This window comes from Pelophylax lessonae (genome assembly GCF_965119305.1).
Source record: "Pelophylax lessonae genome assembly, chromosome: 4".
Taxonomy (NCBI): domain Eukaryota; kingdom Metazoa; phylum Chordata; class Amphibia; order Anura; family Ranidae; genus Pelophylax; species Pelophylax lessonae.
The window spans coordinates 664,420,137-664,440,967 of NC_138771.1; the positions used below are offsets into that span (position 1 = coordinate 664,420,137).

General features: G+C 45.1%; 1 protein-coding gene across 1 annotated transcript in view; it reads right to left on the minus strand.

The window, feature by feature from the left end:
- The window catches only part of LOC309553075 (C-type lectin domain family 10 member A-like), a gene marked incomplete at both ends in the record, with an annotated part of 44,984 nt that overhangs the window by 15,695 nt on the left and 8,458 nt on the right, over positions 1-20,831 (minus strand). Inside the window, one exon of the mRNA XM_082253974.1 lies at positions 13,826-13,900. Within this exon, the coding sequence (XP_082110100.1) occupies positions 13,826-13,900 (75 nt within the window). The remainder of the gene's footprint in view (positions 1-13,825; positions 13,901-20,831) is intronic.

Sequence of the window (20,831 nt, forward strand, 5' to 3'; positions counted from 1 at the left end):
TAGGACCCCTCCTAATGGGAACAGCTGATGTGCACACCCAGGAACCCATAATGAGTACAGCTGGAGTTTAGAGCTGGGAACTAAGTGGAGGTTTGGTTGGAGCATCAAGTTTTCAGACCAAGGAACATAGTGCAGGGATGGTGGGAGCCCCACATAAAGGGCACAGGAGATATTGCAAGTGAAGATCTCAGTGAAGAGATCTCAATGGGTGGTTAAAGAAATGTCAGCGAGTTTGATTCTCAAGAATGTGTTTTTGAACGGCCAGTTTGTGGTGATGGTGGATTTTTCCTCACATTTGGAGGTGATGGATTAAACCTATCCATGAGACCATCAACCGTCATTCCAGAATCCTAGGGAATCCTAAAGTGGTTGTAAAGCCTTAAGGTTTTTCACCTTAATGCATTCTATGCATTAAGGTGAAAAACCTTCTGTGCTGTAGCATCACCCCAGACCCCCTCTTTCTTACCTGAGCCCGATCCGATCCAGTGATGTTCATGAGTGCAGAGTCTCCAGCCATTGTTTTTTCCTCATTGGACAAATTGATAGCAGCAGGAGCCATTGGTTCCCACTGCTGTCAATCAAATCTTGTGACACGGGAGCAGGAGGGCGAGGCCGAGTCCCGCTGTCTGTGTCAGTAGACACAGCAGCGGAACTTAAGAGCAAGCCTGCACGGGTGCCTCCAGTGAAAGTGGCTTTCTGTGGGGGCACCCAAAGAAGAGGAGGAGCCTGGAGTGCCAGTGGGGGACCCCAGAAGAAGAGGATGCTCTGTGCAAAAGCACTGCACTGAGAAGGTAAGTATAGACATGTTTGTTATTTTATTACAAAAAAACACCTTCACAACCACTTTAAGCCTTTGTGATAGGGTGGCCATCTTTTGCTTCCAGGTGGTGGAACTTTATATTATGAAATGTTGGATGTTGTTGGTGAATTGGATAAGAAGATCAAGCACAATACTTTTTTTGAGATTTTGTCACACATATTGTTTTGACTTTGACACACAAAGATGATACATATTCTGCCTAATGTTGTGGAAAGGCCTTCAACCAGTCAACCCCAGGCAAGCTTTTTTCAGTAGATTGGACCTTCCTTTGACCAAACATAGAGGCAATTTTCTGGAAAGTCCTTTAACCAGCCAACACCAGGTGAGCTTTCATCTATGGATTGGACCTTACTTTAAACAAACATAGAGGCAATGTTATGGAAGGTCCTTTAACCGGGCAGCAGCAGTTGAGCTTTCATCAATGGATTGGACCTTATTTTGACAAAGTATGGAGGCAATGTTCCTTAAGGTCCTTCAAACAGCTAACCTCAGGTGAACTTTCTTCAGTGGAATAGACGTAGCTTTGACCAAACAAAGAGGTAATGTTATGGAAGGCCCTTCAACCAGCCAACCCCAGGTGAACTTTGATCAGTGCAAAATAATAACTAAACCCACTTCCCTAACACTATAACATACAGCATATAAAAAAATAGTAATGGAAAATGTGTACAGCCCCGCACGTGCAGCACGTTATGTGATTGGCCAAAGCATGCACCCCGACCTCATGGTTTGGCCAATCAAATTATCTCTGCCATGATTGGATTAAAGGCAGGCTGCCTTTAGCCAATCATGGATCAGGGGCCAAGCACACGCCCCACACTACATAAAGGCTGCCCGTGCAGCCGCAGCGTGTAGTGTTATGGTGTGGGCAAGGAGACAGGGAGAGGAACACTTTAGAGCAGGGCGAGAGTAGCTTTTTTTGGAGTTTGTCAGAGTGCAGTGAGATATTGCTAGCAGTGTAGGGAGGGACAGGAACGTGTTTGAGGCAGGGAGGGAATTGTTTCTTTGCAGTTTGTCAGACAATGCAGTGCCAGTCATTTATTCCTAGCAGGGAGGGAGAGAGATTTAATAGAACACGCTGAGACATATAGCGGAGGAGAGTAAAAAGAACCCCAAGAAATTCTTTAAGTATATAAACAGTAAGAAAGCGAGGCCAGAACACATTGGCCCCATAAAAGATGACAAAGGAAATATGGTCACTGAGGACAGAGAAAAGGCAGAAGTGTTAAATAATTTCTTCTCGGGGGGGGCTACACGAACCTAGCTTGTAAGGCCGAACTAAACAACACACCTCAGGAAATACCGCCATGGCTAACAGAAGATAAACTAGAGAAACTTAACATAAATAAATCACCGGGACCGGATGGCTTGCACCCGAGGGTTCTTAAAGAGCTCAGCCAGGTGATTGCCAGACCATTATTCTTGATCTTTAAGGATAGTTTACAGACGGGTATGGTGCCAGCTGATTGGAAAAAAGCCAACGTGGTACCAATATTTAAAAAGGGGCCGAGATGTATCCCGGGTAACTATAGGCCGGTCAGCCTAACATCTGTAGTCTGCAAGATTTTGGAGGGGATGTTAAGGGACCACATACAAGACTTTAGTAATGAAAACTGTATTATTAGTAGTAATCAGCATGGATTCATGAAAAATCGTTCTTGCCAAACCAATCTATTAACCTTCTACGATGAAGTGAGCTGCCACCTAGATAAAGGGAAGCCTGTGGATGTGGTGTATCTGGACTCTGCAAAGGCCTTTGACACCGTTCCCCACAAACGCTTACTGTACAAACTAAGGAAGGTAGGTATGGACCATAAGGTGAGTACCTGGATAGAGAACTGGCTCCAGGGGAGAGTACAGAGGCTGGTGATTAATGGGGAGTACTCGGATTGGGCGGGTGTGGAAAGTGGGGTCCCCCAGGGTTCTGTCCTGGGACCAATCCTGTTTAACCACTTCCATACCGAGTCATGTAATATGACGTCGGCAAAGTGGTTGTAAGGATCCGGGCCGCCGTCATATGACATCGCCCGGATCTCCCCTCTACTGCGCGCCCCCGGGGGCGCGCAGCGCGGCTATCGGGGGTGAGGCTCGTCCCTCGGACATAGCCCATCCCTGATCAAGGTAAACAGCCAATAGAAATTGGCTGTTTACCATGTGATCGGCTGTGTCAATCACAGCCGATCACATGAGCGGCTCCAGCACGAGCAGCTCGTTCTCTCTGCAATGCGCGCCCCCGGGAGCGCGCAGAGCAGCGATCGGGGACGAGGCTCGTCCCTCGGACATAGCCCATCCCTGATCAAGGTAAACAGCCAATAGAAATTGGCTGTTTACCATGTGATCGGCTGTGTCAATCACAGCCGATCACATGAGCGGCTCCAGCACGAGCCGCTCGTTCTCTCTGCAATGCGCGCCCCCGGGAGCACGCAGAGCAGCGATCGGGGACGAGGCTCATCCCTCGGACAGAGTCGATCCCCGATCTAGGTAAAGAGCCAATGAAATTGGCTCTTTACCACGTGACCGGCTGTGTCCAATCACAGCCAGTCACAAATGTCAACAGAGAACACGGTAACTAGCTGTCACCGTGTTCTCCTCCTCACACACTGATCCTGTGTGAGGAGGAGATTGCGGTAACAGCTAGTTACCGATTACAGTGCACGCTAAACACACTGATTGCCCCCCCCCCCCCCAATAAAGAGCACCTGTCACTAGCCCATCAAAGTACCCGAGCACCTGTCACTAGCCCATCAAAGTACCCGAGTACCTGTCACCAGCCCATCAGGCCATCAGGTACTCAGATGACAGGTACTCAGGTACTCTGATGGGCTGGTGACAGGTATTCGGGTACTCTGATGACAGGTACTCGGGTACTCTGATGACAGGTACTCGGTTACTCTGATGACGGGTACGCAGGTACTCTGATGACGGGTACGCAGGTACTCTGATGACGGGTACTCGGATACTCTGATGACGGGTACTCGGGTACTCTGATGACGGGTACTCGGGTACTCTGATGACAGGTACTCGGGTACTCTGATGACGGGTACTCGGGTACTCTGATGACGGGTACTCGGGTACTCTGATGACAGGTACTCGGGTACTCTGATGACAGGTACTCGGGTACTCTGATGACAGGTACTTTGAGTACCTGTCAACGGAGTACCCGTCATCAGAGTACCTGAGTACCTGTCACCTACCCATCAGCGTACCCGAGTACCTTCCACCTGCTCATCAGAGTACCTGACGCCTGAAGTACCCGAGTACTTGCCGCCTGCTCATCAGTACCCATCACTACTCATCAGTACCTATCACGTATCAGTACTGATCATCAGTACCCATCAGTACAGTATCACCTATCAGTATCAGTACTACTCATCAGTACCTATCACTTGCCTGTCACCTGCCCATCAGAGTACCCGAGTACCTGTCACCTGCCTATCGGAGTACTCGAGTACCTGCCACCTGCTCATCAGTACCAGAGTACCTGTCACCTGCCCAACAAAGTACCCGAGTACCTGTCACCCTTCATACAGCCACCATGTCCAAGTCCAAAAAGGTTTATATACGTCCTCCGTTTAAACCTAAATACCGGTGTTATGGCAGCAGATAGCTGCCATAACCCTGGTATTTTTTTAAACGGTGGACGGTTGGCTTTTCGATAAGGGTGGTCCCAGCGGCAGATTCGCCGTGGGATCACCCTTCCGGGATGGCGGAAGAGGCGCCCCCCACCCCCCCCCCGCCGTGTTCCGGTCCTTTTCCCCGCTTACCGGACCCGCCGGCAGCGGGGAAAACGATCCGGTCCCAGATCCTCACAGACAGGATGTCGAGTGAGGGCAAGCTTGCCCTCACTTGACTCTATGGTCTAGTGGTCTCTATGGACTCTATGGTCTTGGAGGACCGGAGCTACGGAAAATGTTGTTGCCTAGCAACCGGTTTAAGGGTCCTTTTTTTTTTTTTTCATTTTATATAATAATTTTTTTTTTTTTTCTATCTTTTAGTGTACTTGTGAGATCTGAGGACTTTTTGACCCCAGATCTCACAAAAAAGAGGTCCTGTCGTGCCTATTTCTATGTTTACATTCCTTTTAATAGAAATAAAAATGATCATTTTTTTTTTTTTTTTAAACGGTGTAAAAATAAAAAATAATAAATAAAATAAATAGTAAAAAAAAAAAAGAAAAAATTAAAGTGCCCTGTCCCCGTGAGCTCGCGCGCAGAAGCGAACGCATACAGAAACCCCGCCCACATATGTAAACGGTGTTGAAACCACACATGTGAGGTATCGCCGCGATCGTTAGAGCAAGGGGAATAATTTGAGCCCTAGACCTCCTCTGTAACTCAAAGATGGCAACCTGTAGAAATTTTTAAATTGTCGCCTATGGGGATTTTTAAGTACCAAAGTTTGTCGCCATTCCGTGAGCGTGCGCAATTTTGAAACATGACATGTTAGGTATCTATTTACTCGGCGTAACATTATCTTTCACATTATGGAAAAAAATTGGGCTAACTTTACTGGTTTCTTATTTTTTAATTAAAAAAAGTGAATTTTTTCCAAAAAAATTGCGTTTGGAAGACCGCTGCGCAAATACGGTGTGATAAAAAAATATAGGATGGAAAAAGACTTGGGGGTACTGGTAGACAACAGGCTTGGCAGTGGCATGCAATACCAAGCCGCTGCAAGCAAAGCCAACAGAATACTGGGATGTATAACAAAGGGGATTCACTCCAGAAATAAAGAGATTATTCTCCCGCTCTACAAGACTCTGGTCCGGCCACATCTGGAGTATGCTGTCCAGTTCTGGGCTCCGGTCCTCAGGAAGGATGTGCTGGAACTGGAGAAAGTCCAGAGAAGGGCAACAAAAATAATTAGGGGAATGGAGGACATCAGCTATGAGGAAAGACTACAAGCACTGAACCTATTCTCTCTGGAGAAGAGAAGCTTGAGAGGGGATATGATATCAATGTACAAATACTGTACTGGCGACCCTAGCATAAGGAACAAACTATTCAGAGAAAGGAGTTACAATAAGACACGTGGCCACTCACTAAAACTAGAGGAAAGGCGGTTTAACCTTAAAATGCGTAAGGGGTTCTTCACTGTAAGAGCAGTAAGGATGTGGAATTCTCTTCCACAAGCAGTCGTATCAGCAGGGAGCATCGATAGTTTCAAAAAACTATTAGATGGGCACCTTAAAGACCACAACATACAGGGGTATACAATGTACGGTTAAATGCAAACACACACACACATCATAGGTTGAACTGGATGGACTGATGTCTTTTTTCAACCTCACTAACTATGTAACTATGTAAGATTTCTCATTTATAGGGCTATCGATTACATTACATCAGTGAGAGTATTGTTAATCGGTCACCTGCGTACACCTTTAAGCACCACAGCTCATCTATAGGGCTATGGATTACATCACATCAGTGAGAGTATTGTTAATCGGTCACTTGCGTACATCTATAACCACCACAGCTCATCTATAGGACTATCGATTACATCATATCAGTGAGATTATTGTTAATCGGTCACTTGTGTACATTTATAACCACCACAGCTCATCTATAGGGCTATCGATTACATCATATCAGAGAGAGTATTGTTAATCGGTCACTTGCTTACATCTATAAGCACCACAGCTCATCTATAGGGCTATCGCTTACATCATATCAGTGAGAGTATTGCTAATCGGTCACTTGCGTACATCTATAAGCACCACAGCTCATCTATAGGGCTATTGATTACATCATATCAGTAGGAATATTGTTAATCGATCACTTGCGTACATCTATAAGCACCACAGATCATCTATCGGGCTATCAATTACATCACATCAGTGAGAGTATTGTTATTCAGTGACTTGCATACATCTATAAGCAGCACAGCTCATCTATAGGGCTATTGATTACATCATATCAGGTCATTGAGTATCTATTGGTCAGTTGCGTATACCCTATATTGATCTGTATCAGCATCATGTCCGATAGGCCGACAAGGAGAAGCTGATGATCACAGGCCACGAAAAGAGGGCAAGCAGCCTTTGTGTCCATTGTGAAAACTGGTGGTCACAGTCGATATATAGTGCATCCTCTGCAGGCAGGGCACGGCCGTCCTTTTTTTCCAGTGCTGCCCGTACTATTTAGCCACAACATGTTTAAGAGTTGGTGGAGTGGGTCAATAAGCCATCCTCATCCTCCTCGACCTCTGACACCCACGCTCACAATAGTTTGCCTTCCACCGCAGCTGCCAAAGCGGCCCGTTCCACAGGCTCCTTCTCCACAGCTACACCTTCTGTCGCCCCACTATCATGCACGGAGGAGTCATCTGAACTATTCGATCATAGTGTCAGTGACATGCTGCTGGGGGATGCGCAGCAATTTGAAAGCTGTGATGTTGGTTCGAAGGATGATGAAGGGAATAACAAGAACCTAGAGAGAGGGGGTAACAACGACGGACAAGAAACCAGCAGTCATGTTGCCGCAGCTAAAGCATATTGCCAAGTTTGTTCCAGTGACGAGGAGGGAGGGGATAGTGATGTCACTGACTGCACTTGGGTGCCTCACAGGATAGAGGAGGAGGTGGAGGAGGAAAGGGAGGATGAGGATAAGGAGGAATCACAACTCCAATGAGGCAGGATGTGCTCCAGGGGCCGCCAAAGCAGTAGCCAACCTACTGCGTCATAGCACAGAGCTCCACAGGTGCAGGGTGCTGCAAACTCCCTGCGGACTCACAAAAGTTCATTAGAGGGAGCTTTTTTCAGTGCATGTGCAGTAGACCGCAGCGTTGCTGTTTGCAACATTTGTGTAAAGCGGATCAAGCGTGGCCAGAACACCAGCTGCTTGGGCACCACATGCTCGACAAGGCATATAATGACCTGCCATGCAGTCCGTGTGCAACAGCACCCGAAAAAGGCACCAGATCAAAACAAGCATACATCACCTTGCTCCTCATCTGTGATCTCTGACCCTACTATACCTCATGCCTTCTCAAATACCAGCATTGGGATGGATGATGGTATAGCAATGAGTGGCACAGATACTTGCACCAAATCTGCTAGCAGTACACCACCGCTTGATTTGAGCAGCAGGCAAATTTCACTACTCCAGTATTTGAACCGTAGAAAGAAATACTGTCCCAGCCATCCACATGCTCAGCGTCTTAATGTTAGCTTGGCCAAATTGCTAACATTACAGTTGCTGCCTTTTCATCTGGTAGACTCTGCTCCCTTTCGCAAATTTGTGGAATGTGCTGCACCACAGTGGCTGGTCCCAAAAAGGCTCTTTTCGCGTAAAGCCATTCCGGCTCTCTACCGTCATGTGGAAGGTAGTGTTTTGGCCTCGTTGAACAAAGCGGTCAGCAGGAAGGTGCACATTACTGCTGACTCTTGGTCCAGCAGGCATGGACAGGGATGTTACATTTCTTTCACGGTGCACTGGGTAACTCTGCTGGCAGCTGGGAAGAATGCAGGACAGGGTTAGGTGTTGCAGCTTGTTTTGCAACCGCGAATCCAAAAAGCTGGTGCTGGTTCTGCCACATCTGGCTACTCCACCACCTCCTCCTCCTCCTACTCCATGTCCTCTTCTGCTCAATTGTCCTCTGAAGCAGCAAGGCTCCCTAAGCGTTCAAGGGACTATGCAAGCAGTCATGCTAAAAGATATCATGCTGTGCTTCAGTTGGTCTGTCTAGGGGATAGGAGTCACACTGGTGCAGATATTCTGTCAGCTCTGCAGGGGCAGGCTCAGAGATGGCTCAGAGATGGTTGGCGCCATGACAGCTTGAGCCAGGAATGGTTGTATGCGACAATGGCGCCAGCCTTTCTCTACGCCCCTCCAACAGGGACACTTGACACATGTCCCATGCTTGGCACATGTTCTGAATCTGGTGGTGCAGTGTTTTTCATTGAGTCCCTGTGTGAGTATGGCACAAGGACCGGGTCAGGGGAGCTTGGCTTTTTTTTTTGCCACAACAGTGGCTTTTGATTAAGGATCCATGCATCATCCTGTCACCATTTGAGGAGGCTGAACCAGGATGATGCATGCATCAGTGACACTATCCCGCTAGTCTACCTGCTGGAGCACACTTTGCGTGGAATCATGGACAGGGAACTTGAGGCAGAATAGCGAAAGGAACAGGAGGACTTCCTTTCCTCACAAAGCCCCCTTTATGCAGATATCATTCCTGCAGGGCCACAAAACACACAGGAGGAAGAGGATGATGAGGACTTTGGCAGAATGGATGTAGAGGATAGCATACAGCAGTCTTCAAGGGATAGTTTTGATTCCCCAGAAACCCTAGGAGTTGTACGTAGTTGTGGAGAGGTTGCTCCTGCTGACAATGCCATCCTTAGTTACCCAGAGAACTCAGAAGCTCATGCTTCCTCCAACTTACATTGCATGGGCTCCCTGATTCTGCAAAGCCTGCGAAAGGACCGGAGGATTCCTGCTATCAAGGAGAGGGATAATTACTGGTTGGCAACCCTTCTTGATCCGTGTTGCAAGGGTAAAGTTGCAGAGCTCATCCTGCCTTCGCAGAGGGAGCAAAGGATGAAACATTTTGAGGAGGCCTTGAAAAAAATTTGTGTACCACCTTTCCAGACACTGGGAGGTCAACATTCTCTGGACATGTTTCTGAGGCATTGTTCAGCCAAAGGAGGAGCAGTGGAGAAGGCGGCCAGATGACTGATGCCTTTTAAACAGTTCATTTGTCCTCAGCAGCACCCAGGGCTGTTAGGTTTAAGCAACCATCGACAGTGTCTCCATCATATGGTGCATGATTATCTAGGGGCAAGAGCAGACTTGGAGACCTTTCCAGCTGAGCATCCACTGGGTTACTGGGTCTTGAGGATGGACCACTCGCCAGAACTTGCTCAATATGCAATAGAGCTACTGGCCTGTCCTGCTTTCAGCGTGCTTTCCAAACAGATGTTCAATGCTGCTAGATGTATTGTGGTGGACAAAAGAGTGCGTCTGTCCATAGACTCTGTTGACCAGCTGACTTTTATCAAAATGAACCAGTCCTGGATCAACAAGAGCTATCAAGCCCCTGATGTTGATGTAACTGATTGAATTTGCTAGGGGTCTGCCATCGCTTGAAGACTGCATATGCTGCCCATCCTATTCCTCTACCTTGATTCTGCTAGCTTCCAACAATGTTTTTGGTTTAGGTCACTACCAACCCCCAAGGCCTAATTTTTCTGCACTTGTATGACAGGTGCATACAATTGAAATGTCGTATGTCATTTTTAACAGCAGGCCCTGTCTCTGAGCCCTGCTAACTGTGAGGGGTTATGGTGTTCAGGCACCACCAACACCAAAGGCCCAATATTTTTGCACTTGTATGACAAGTACATGCAATTTCAAATTTGTATGGAATTTTATACCAGCAGGTCCAGTTCCTGCACCCAGCAACAGTATCTGCGAGGGCTTGGTTATAGTGTTCAAGCACCACCTACAGCAAATACCCAATTTTTGGCACCTGTATAGCCCATGCAATTTCAAATTTGTATGGAATGCTTACCAGCAGGTCCCGTTCCTGCACCCAGCAAGAGTAACTGCGTGGGCTTGGTTACGGAGTTCAGGCATCACCAACAGCAAAGGCCCAATTTTTGGCACCTGTATAGCACATGCAATTTCAAATTTGTATGGAATTCTTACCAGCAGATCCTGTTCCTGCACCCAGCAAGAGTATTGTGTTTGTGACGTCAGTTTGTGACGTCAGATCCCTATAAAAGAGCTGGCAAACTCAAAACAGCTCATAGCGCGGGAAGTGTCCGGAGGAGCAGGAGCTTCTTTTTTTTTTTTTTTCAGGTGGGCGACTGATCATCGGGGTCATTATTTTCTTATTTTTAATTTTTAATAAAGGACTTATCCAAAACTGGCTTTTGTCTTAAATTATTTTTTTTTGTACACTTTTTTCATGAATGAGTAGGGGTACGATGTACCCGATATCCATTCACATAGGGGGGACCGGGATTTGGGGGCCTCTTTGTTAAATGGGGCTTCCAGATTCCAATAAGCCTCCACCCGCAAACCCCACAACCACAGTCCAGGGAAGTCGGGAAGAGACCCCTGTCCCCAACAAAATGGGAGCAAGGTGCTTTAGGGTGGGGGGGCTGAGCCCCCCCCCCCCCTGCCCCAAAGCACCCAGCCCCCCATGTTAAGGGCATGTGGCCTGGTATGGTTCAGGAGGGGGGGGGGGCGCTCGCTCGACCCCTCCCCCATCCTGGCCAGCCAGGATGTGTGCCCGGACAAGGGTCTGGTATGGATATTAGGGGGAACCCCACACCGTTTTTTTCAGCAATACCGACATGAACTGATATAAACTGAAGTGCCTATGTATATATATATATATATATATATATATATATATATATATATATATGTATATATATATATATATATAACTTTGTGGTATACACTGCACTACCTGATCTCAGAAAACTGTAAAAAGCAATAATCTCTCTCCCCGCCAGCAATCTATTATTAATAATAGAATTCCACTGATAAATCACCTGCTGGCCAGGGGATTTGAACTCACTACCTTGCAATTGCAAGCCTGGTATTCTACCACCTACGCCACCATCAAGTAGGCTTAGACTGTAAACACTCTCCCTGCCTAACTAACTAACTAACTAACTAACTTCTATCTCACCCTACACCACACAGTGTATAAGAGAGAAGTTAGGGAGAGTGTGTTCACCCTTGATGGTGGCGTAGGTGGTAGAATACTGGGCCTGCAATTAAAATGGTTGTTGGTTTGAATCCCCTGGCCAGCAAAGTGATTTATTGGAATCAGAGGTCAGAGTCCATGATAATGCGGGAACTTACGTTCAACTCAAATCCCTACTCTGCAGCAATGCTGGCAGCACTCGTATGTCTATTTCCCAAAGACAACCTCTGGATATGTTGCTGAGCATGTGCAATCAACTTGTTTGGTCGACTATGGCAAGGCCTGTTCTGAGTGGAACCTGCCCTGTTAAACCGATGTATGGTCTTGGCCACCGTGCTGCAGCTCAGTTTCAGGGTCTTGGCAATCTTCTTATAGCCTAGGCCATCTTTATGTAGAGCAACAATTCTTTTTTTCCAGATCCTCAGAGAGTTCTTTGCCATGAGGTGCCGTGTTGAACTTCCAGTGACCAGTATGAGAGAGTGAGAGTGATAACACCAAATTTAACACACCTGCTCCCCATTCACACCTAAGACCTTGTAACACTAACAAGTCAAATGACATCGGGGAGGGAAAATGGCTAGTTTGACCCAATTTGGACATTTTCATTAAGGGATGTACTCACTTTTGTTGCCAGCGGTTTAGACATTAATGGCTGTATGTTGAGTTATTTTGAGGGGACAGCAAATGTACACTGTTATACAAGCTGTACACTCACTACTTTACATTGTAGCAAAGTGTCATTTCTTCAGTGTTGTCACATGAAAAGATATATTAAAATATTAGCAAAAATATGAGAGGTGTACTCAATTTTGTGAGCTACTGTATATTTTCTTTGGTGCAAGCACTGTTTTTTGGTTACAAGAGCTTTCATCAGTGAATTGGACCAGCTTTGACAAAGATTTGAGGCAATGTCCTGGAAAGGCATTCAACCAGCCAACCCCAAGTGAGCTTTCATCAGTGGATTAGACCTAGGTTTAACCAAAGCTTGGAGGCAATGTCCTGAAAGGTTCTTCAGCCAGTCAAACCCTGATGAGCTTTCATCAGGGGATTGGGCCTAGCTTTGACCAAAGATAGAGTAAATGTTTTGGAAAGGCCCTCAATCGGCCAACCCCAAGCGAGCCTTCATCAGTGGATTGGACCTTACTTTGACCAAAGAAGGAGGCAATGTTCTAGAAGATCCATTAACCAACCATCATTAGGCAAGCTTTCTTTGGTGGATTTGGCCTAGCTTTGAGCAAACATAGAGACAATGTTCTTGAAGGTCCTTTAACCAGCCTACCCAAGGTAAGCTTTCATCCGTGGAGTGGATTTAGCTTTGACTAAACAAGGAGGCAATGTTCTGGAAGGTCCTTCAACCAGTTAACCTAGATGAGCTTTCATCAGTAGATTGGACCTAGCTTTCACCACACATAGAGTAAATGTTCTGGAAGCGCCCTCACTCAGCCTACCCAGGTAAGCTTTGATTACTGAATCGGACCTAGCTTTGACTAAATAAGGAGGCAATGTTCTGGAAGGTCCTTTTTCCATCCTCCCCTTGAGGGTGGGAGATTTGGAGCCCAGGCCTGGAAGACTATTTTCCTCTGTATGCAGACTGTGTGATCCTCCTTTATGTGGACACCCAAAAGACCTAAAACTGCTGCTGGGTACTGTAGATATCTTGGATGTGATGTCAGCAGCCCCAGCAGACTCAGAGTTGTCACTCAAGTAGTACTCTATAGTATTCTCCTTTGCTCCTCTCACAGCAGCTTTATAAAAGGTTATAAAGGAGGTGGGGATGTATGATGGAGCTGTGCCAACACAGACAATAATTAGACACTCCCAGAAGAGGAGAGGGCTATGATGTGCAAGGAGGGAGAGGGCTGTGCCGGTGACTTCACTAGTCAACTTTTCCAGTAGGTTCAAAGTCACATTTGAATATGAAGAAAAATATTTATGGAAACAAAAAAAAACTCTGCAAGGAAGTATTTCAAATTCTTGATTTCTCTTTGCTTTTATCTGCATTTTTTAAATTGCTAACAGGGTATTTTTAAGAACCCAGGAAAGTAACTATAACTCCCACTTAGAGGAGGCTCAGCTTCTCTTTACAATGGAGTTACAGCATTGGGATGTAATTGTAGCAAGGTGAGGATCATCCCACACAACCCCCCTGAAACCGAGTTCCACGTATCATTTTGAGGTGAAATATTTTAGGAAATGTTTTCTGGTCCCTTCGTGTGTTATGATATAAATTATTAGTGTTTTATCTTTCTCTGGAATTACATAGATGTGGCCCACAGTAGATGTATTGTAGGCCCTTGGAGAATTTTTGGATGAAATAATTTAGGATAAACTTACTTTTCGTTTTCTGGATCTCTTCTGTCACCCTCCCCAAAAATTCCAAAATCCTTTGAATGTCGCTGGAAAATGAACCTGAAATACACAGAATGTCAGGTAAGAGCTGGCTTCCTTTATACCAGAGGTCTCACAAATACAGCCAACTGCAATATTTTATACGGCCCGCAGCTAGGGGTTAGCAGTCCCACACATGCCTACAGTCTTCATTTCTCCCCAACATCCACCCTTCCTAGTCTCCAGCGCAGGTTCCCTCAGCTTAGCTGTCTGTGTACCATCATTGGTTGCAAGGGCTGCTGGTGTTCTAACAAACCAATCACATGCTTGCCACAGCATTTACAGGAGGACAATAGTTCCTCTATCCAGACCTGCTACAGCCAGACTTCCGGGCTCTCCAGTCTCCCAGGCATGCTGTAAGTGTGTGTGACATAAGGATAGACTCTGATGTAAGGGGAAACTCTGTTGGGGACCATGATGTCAATGAGGACTTTAATGTAGGCAAGATTCTGCTGGGGACTCTGGTGTAAGAGGAGACTCTAATGGGACTCTAATGTTAAAAAGACTATAAAGGGGACGCTGGCGGGGATTCTAATGTAAGGGAAGACTCTTCTTTAAGTGAGATTCTGATGGGCACCCTGATGTAAGGAGGGCCTCTTTTGTAGGTGGGACTCAATGAGGACTCTAATGTAAGGGGAGACTCTAAAGGTATCTATATGTAATGGGGGACTCTGATGGGACCCTGGTGTAAAGAAGGATTACAGGGGGGACCCTGATGTAAGGATAGACTCTAAAGCAAGAGTGGACATTGATAAGGACCCTGATGTAGGTGAGATTCTTATGGAAGTGAGACTCTGGCGGGAAGCCTGATGAAAGGGGGACACTGATGGGGACTCTGGTGTAAGGGAAGAGTCCTGCAAAAATTTGGCCTCTTTTGTTGTGTTAACTGTGCTACACACATTGACAACAGATACTGGCCAATTATTTGTAGAACTGGTGTGATAAACCTTTGGCCCCCCAATACCACAGATTGAAGCGGGGTGTTATCTACACAGACACATGGTCTAGCAAACAGGGGCAGGGAATATACAGGCCGACACTTACGGTTCTGTGTACTGTGAACACCTACCGTACCTCTAGCCATCAAAAACAAATTTTTTTGCTGTCAGTTCAAACCATGTGAGCTAATTTTTGGAGCCCATACAGGCCAACACTTACGGTTCTGTATACTGGGAATGCCTACCGTACCTTCAGCCAGAGAATACAAAGTTCTTAGCTGTCAGGTAAACCCATGTGGGCTAATTTTTGGGGCCTGGAATGGCCAACACTTACTTTTGTATCCAGTGAATGCCTCATTTTTCAGACTGGAAATGAAAAATAATGGGTCTGTAAAGGTTCCGCCAAATTGTGGAATGGATGCGGGCCCATTTTACAGATGTGTGAATGGACCCTATATGTATTAGACAATGTATTTACTGGCTGCTGTCAGTTCTGGCTGATTTATGAAAAAATATATATATATTTTGCTGTAAAAAAAAAAAAAAAAATTTAGGGCAACTTTTTTGATTGCAATACTTCTGTTATGACATTGTCCATGTGCTGAAACTATTTGTGCACAGCTAGTACGTCTTTTGTGGCTGCAAATATGACCTAAAGGTTTTTAAAGTTCGCCTCCCATTAAAGTCAATGGGGTCCGCCACAAACTCGCGGTTTCCGGACTTTTGAGAACATTTGCGGCAGACGTTCGCGAACCGCCCCGGCCGATGTTCGTCCATCACTAGTAAGGAAGACTCTTATGAGACCCTAATATAATGAGGTACTCTGATGGGGACCATAATGCAAGCAAGGACTGTGATAAGAACCCCTTGTAAAGGAGGCTCTGACGTGAAGGAGACTATAATGGGGATTCTGATGTGAGAGGAAACTCTAATGTGGACTTTGATGAGGACTCTGATGGGGCCTCTGATGCAAGGAGGGCTGGTGAAGAGTCAGCCGGGTGGGCTGGTAAAGAGTCAGCCGGGTGGGCTGGTAAAGAGTAGGGATGATCGAACTTTTGAAAAGTTTGGTTTGACCAGAACACCCGAATTTCCTGAAAGTTCGGTTCGGATTTCAGAACCCCATTGAAATCAATGGGACCCGAACTTCTGGAATCAAAAAACACCATTTTGAAGTCCTAAAACCCAATAAATGCCCCTACAAATTGCCTAGGGTTCTGGGTCATGCCCTAGGGACTATTAATCACACAAAAAAAGATCTTAAAAATTGTCATTTTTGATAGAGAGCCAATTATTGAAAAAATTATTGAAAAAAAAAAATGAGATTTCTTTGGATTTATTGTCTGGTGGGTCTAAAAAGTGTACCTGTGAAGTTTCAGCTCTGTAGCATGTCCAGAACCAGAAAAAAAGATTGTTTGTCTTAGAATTAATAAAGAACAGGGATATGGCTCCGCTATTTTCACACCTTGCCGGTTTTGTAGCAAGAGTTTTTTTTGGGCTTTTTTTGGGGGTCTTTGGAGGCAGGCATAACATCAGAACTTCTGTGTAGGGGTATATATACACACACACATGTATGTATATATACACATACACATATATAGGTGTGAAAGTAGCAGAACACTATGGTTGCGCTAATGAAATAATTAACACCCATATGGCTTCTCTGCTATAACACCTATATGTGTGTATGTGTATAAATATATATAAGCGTGTGTGTATATATATCCCTATACAGAAGTTCAGATGTTTTGCCTGCCTCCAAAGACCCCAAAAAAATGCTCAACAAAAAACGCCAGCTACAAAAACACCCTGGTGTGTTTTTGCAGCAGGCGTTCTTTTTTTGGGCATTTTTTGGGGTCTTTGGAGGCAGGCAAAACATCTGAACTTCTGTATAGGGGTATATACACACACACACTTATATGTATTTATACACATACACACATATAGGTGTGATAGGAGCGGAGACATATACCTGTTAATTATTTCATTAGCGCATGCATACTGTTCTGCTACTTTCACACCTATATACGTCTATGTGTATATATACATACATGTGTGTGTGTGTGTGTGTATATATACCTCTACACAGAAGTTCAGATGTCATGCCTGACTCCAAATATGTCCTCAAAAAAGCCCTATAAACGCCTGCAGGAAAAAGCTGGGAGACAGGCGAGAAGCCATATCGCTGTTCTATAAGTGACCTAATATAAACGATCTTTTCTCTATAGCGGTCACCCTGACATGGAAGGGTTTTGTCACCCTGCCATAGCAGTCAGAGTCAGTTAACCCTACACTACACTACGGTCCCCTTCCACTTAACACTTACCCTACAGAAACTAATTATTATTATTAAATCTAACTATAGTGGAAAATAGTACCCTAACTACACTAGATATCCCTTTCCTCACACTAATAATTGCTAAATGACACTTTGAAGCAGAAGTAACAGAACTGCTTCCACTCTCTTCCACGTCCCTGTATTACAATGCTAGGAATTTGGCGGGGCTATCTTATATACTGGGGGGCGTATTCACTAATGATTGGCCTCTGGACCCCCTAGTCACTCCAATCACATTCCTAGAATTCTCCTGCCCCCTCAATTGGCTTTTAATGATGGTTCTGGTCCAATCACGGGCTTTTAAAGCCCATTTCCTGTCCCATTGAATTTTGGTCGGTTCTGGTTGCAGAATTCCGAACTTTTTCAGCAAAAAGTTCGGAATTCGGCCGAACCTCGAACAGTCAATGTTTGGGTCGAACCGATGGTCGACCCGAACCGTTTGATCATCCCTAGTAAAGAGTCAGCTGGGTGGGCTGGTGCAGAGAGGCAGCCAGGAGGGCAGGTAAAGTGGCAGTTGCAGCCAGGTGGGCTGGCACTGCCTGAAGAATTGGTGCTGGGATCAGTGGCCACAGGAGAAGCTGAAAGAAAGGTTACACACTGATTCACTCAATGTGTGCTACTCTAAGGGACTGTGAGTTCCTGCCTGTAATGGGCTGCTGCTGATCTGACAAGGAGCCTGTCAGTTCCATCAGGGTGAATCAGTAGAAGTGTGTGCAGGAGGAAAGCTGAAGAAAGGTTTGTATATAGCTGTAAATAGAAAGTTGTTCCTGAAGTTTTGTTGAAGTTAAGTTGGCCTCCCATAAAACTCCTTATCCCCATCCAAGTTGTTAACCCTCTAATAAATAACAAAAAGAAAGCTACGGACTGTTCTCTGACTACTGTGTGCCTATGAAGATTCACTGTGCCTGGCTGTGCTGTTCACCTGCAGCTCCTACGTGGGGTGTGCTTTTTTGGGTTTTACTTATTCACTTATTTACTTATTCTGAATAGTGGATCAAGCTCAAAGCAAATCATATTTATCTTAATTGTATTCATTTCTTCACAAAACTGACTTATTTTGGCCAAGAAATATTTGTAAATTATACAATGTAACCCTCACATAGAAAAGTTTGGAGACCTCTGCTTTATACACACATATACTCATGGTATATGAGGTCCTCCTTCACTATCTATCTATCTATCTATCTATCTATCTATCTATCTATCTATCTATCTATCTATCTATCTATCTATCTATCTATCTATCTATCTATCTATCTATCTATCTATCTATCTATCTATCTATCTATCTATCTATCTATCTATCTATCTATCTATCTATCTATCTATCTATCCTAATATACATGGAGCAGTACATAATTGCCAATGACTTCATCTGTGAAACTATGGTTTATGTTGGAACCTGGGAAAGAGAAAAAACAATATCAATTAGTATCAGGTTTATCATTATAAACCCCTCTGTACTCTACATGCATTCATTCATGACACGCCCACTACCCTGCCCACCCCTTTTGGGGTCAACTGAATTCTGCTAAAGCTTAAGATCCACCAGTATGAACTCTGATCCAAGGCATTTAGTCATGTGACCATAGTGGGATTCTGGAGAAGCTGTACAATGTTTCAGGACTGTCACCATTTATGATCCCCATGGAAATGGTGGACCAGGCAGTGGAAATCAAGCCCAACTCTAGTAGAATACCAAAGATAAAATAACATAAAAGCATCACTGGATATGTCCCTTGAAGTAATTATAGTCTGACAGTTTTCCAGATTGAATGATGTCCAGTGTCGCTTAACCCACTTCCTGTGAATTCATGGTGTCAAAGACCTATACCCTGGAGGTACGCCATCCATGGGTTCACAGGAGCATGCTGCTAAGAGCAACACCTTGTCATTATAATGTCTGCTCTCTGCAGCATTCAAGGTCCACCCACTGCTGAGGACTGAAGAGGAACCATGTGGTCAGGGCCACCCTACTGCTGAAGACTGAAGAGAAACCATGAGATCAGAACCCACCCCCTGCTGAGGACAGAAGAGGAACCATGAGGTCAGGACCTACCCTCTGCTGAGAAATGAGACAGAAGAAAACCCATGAGGTCAGGACTAGGGATGATCGAACTTTTGAAAAGTTCGGTTCGACCAGAACACCCGAACTTCCCGAAAGTTCGGTTTGGATTTCAGAACCCCATTGAAATCAATGGGACCCGAACTTCTGGAATAAAAAAACACAATTTTTAAGCCCTAAAACCCAATAAATGCCCCTAAAAAGTGCCTAGGGTTCTGGGTCATGCCCCAGGGACTATTAATCACACAAAAAAAAGTTCTTAAAAATTGTCGTTTTTGATAGAGAGCCAATTATTGAAAAAATAAAAAAAAAAAAAGAGATTTCTTTGGATTTAGTGTCTGGGGGGTCTAAAAGGTGTACCTGTGAAGTTTCAGCTCTGTAGCATGTCCAGAACCAGAATTACAGCATACCAAACCTTCAAAAATGACTTTTTTGCTTAACAGCACCTTTCTTTTGCTCCTAATCAACGGCACAGCCAATGTGTATGATGGGGACATAATGCAGTGCACTGGGAACAAGATTAGATTTTTTTTGGAAAAAGGTGCTGTCTCTTTAAATGTGCATATAATTAACGGGTGTATTTCCACAATGGGGCTATTATTACCAAATGTTTTCAAGAAGTCCAAAGATGTATGTAGTTGCACTTTATTTCATGTAAAATGGTGTTTGGTGCACTTTAACTTGAATTCTCACAAGAAACAGACATATATGCACGGATACATTGAGGGTTAGGGGTAGGGGCCACAATGTAGTGCAGAGTGAACAAGATTAGAGATGTTTTGGATGAATACTGTTGTCTCTTGACTTTGAATAGAAGTAAAGGATGCTTAAAAATTGGGCATTTGGTGGTGCGGACGATGCCTTGACACCATATCCCTATGAAAGTGCTGGTAATGAAGGCAATAATTGCCTTTGTAAGGAAAAAAATTACAATGATATGCATCTGTGTGACAGGTGCGCAAAAATTGTTGTTTGGGTGTTGGCGGAGCCATACCACTGTAAGCCCAAAGAGCTGGTGTTGAAGAAGGCGTAAAAATTATGAAGGTGTGCACATGTGGAACAGGTGCGCAAACATGGTAGTTTTTGTTTTAGCATAGCCTCCCCACCTTAACCCCAAAGAGCTGGTGTTGAAGGAGGCCCAAAAATTGTAAAGGTGTGCACCTGTGGAACAGGTGCGCAAACATTGTAGTTTTTGTTTTAGCATAGCCTCCCCACCTTAACCCCAAAGAGCTGGTGTTGAAGGAGGCCCAAAAATTGTAAAGGTGTGCCCCTGTGGAACAGGTGCGCAAACATTGTAGTTTTTGTTTTAGCATAGCCTCCCCACCTTAACCCCAAAGAGCTGGTGTTGAAGGAGGCCCAAAAATTGTAAAGGTGTGCACCTGTGGAACAGGTGCGCAAACATTGTAGTTTTTGTTTTAGCATAGCCTCCCCACCTTAACCCCAAAGAGCTGGTGTTGAAGGAGGCCCAAAAATTGTAAAGGCGTGCCCCTGTGGAACAGGTGCGCAAACATTGTAGTTTTTGTTTTAGCATAGCCTCCCCACCTTAACCCCAAAGAGCTGGTGTTGAAGGAGGCCCAAAAATTGTAAAGGTGTGCACCTGTGGAACAGGTGCGC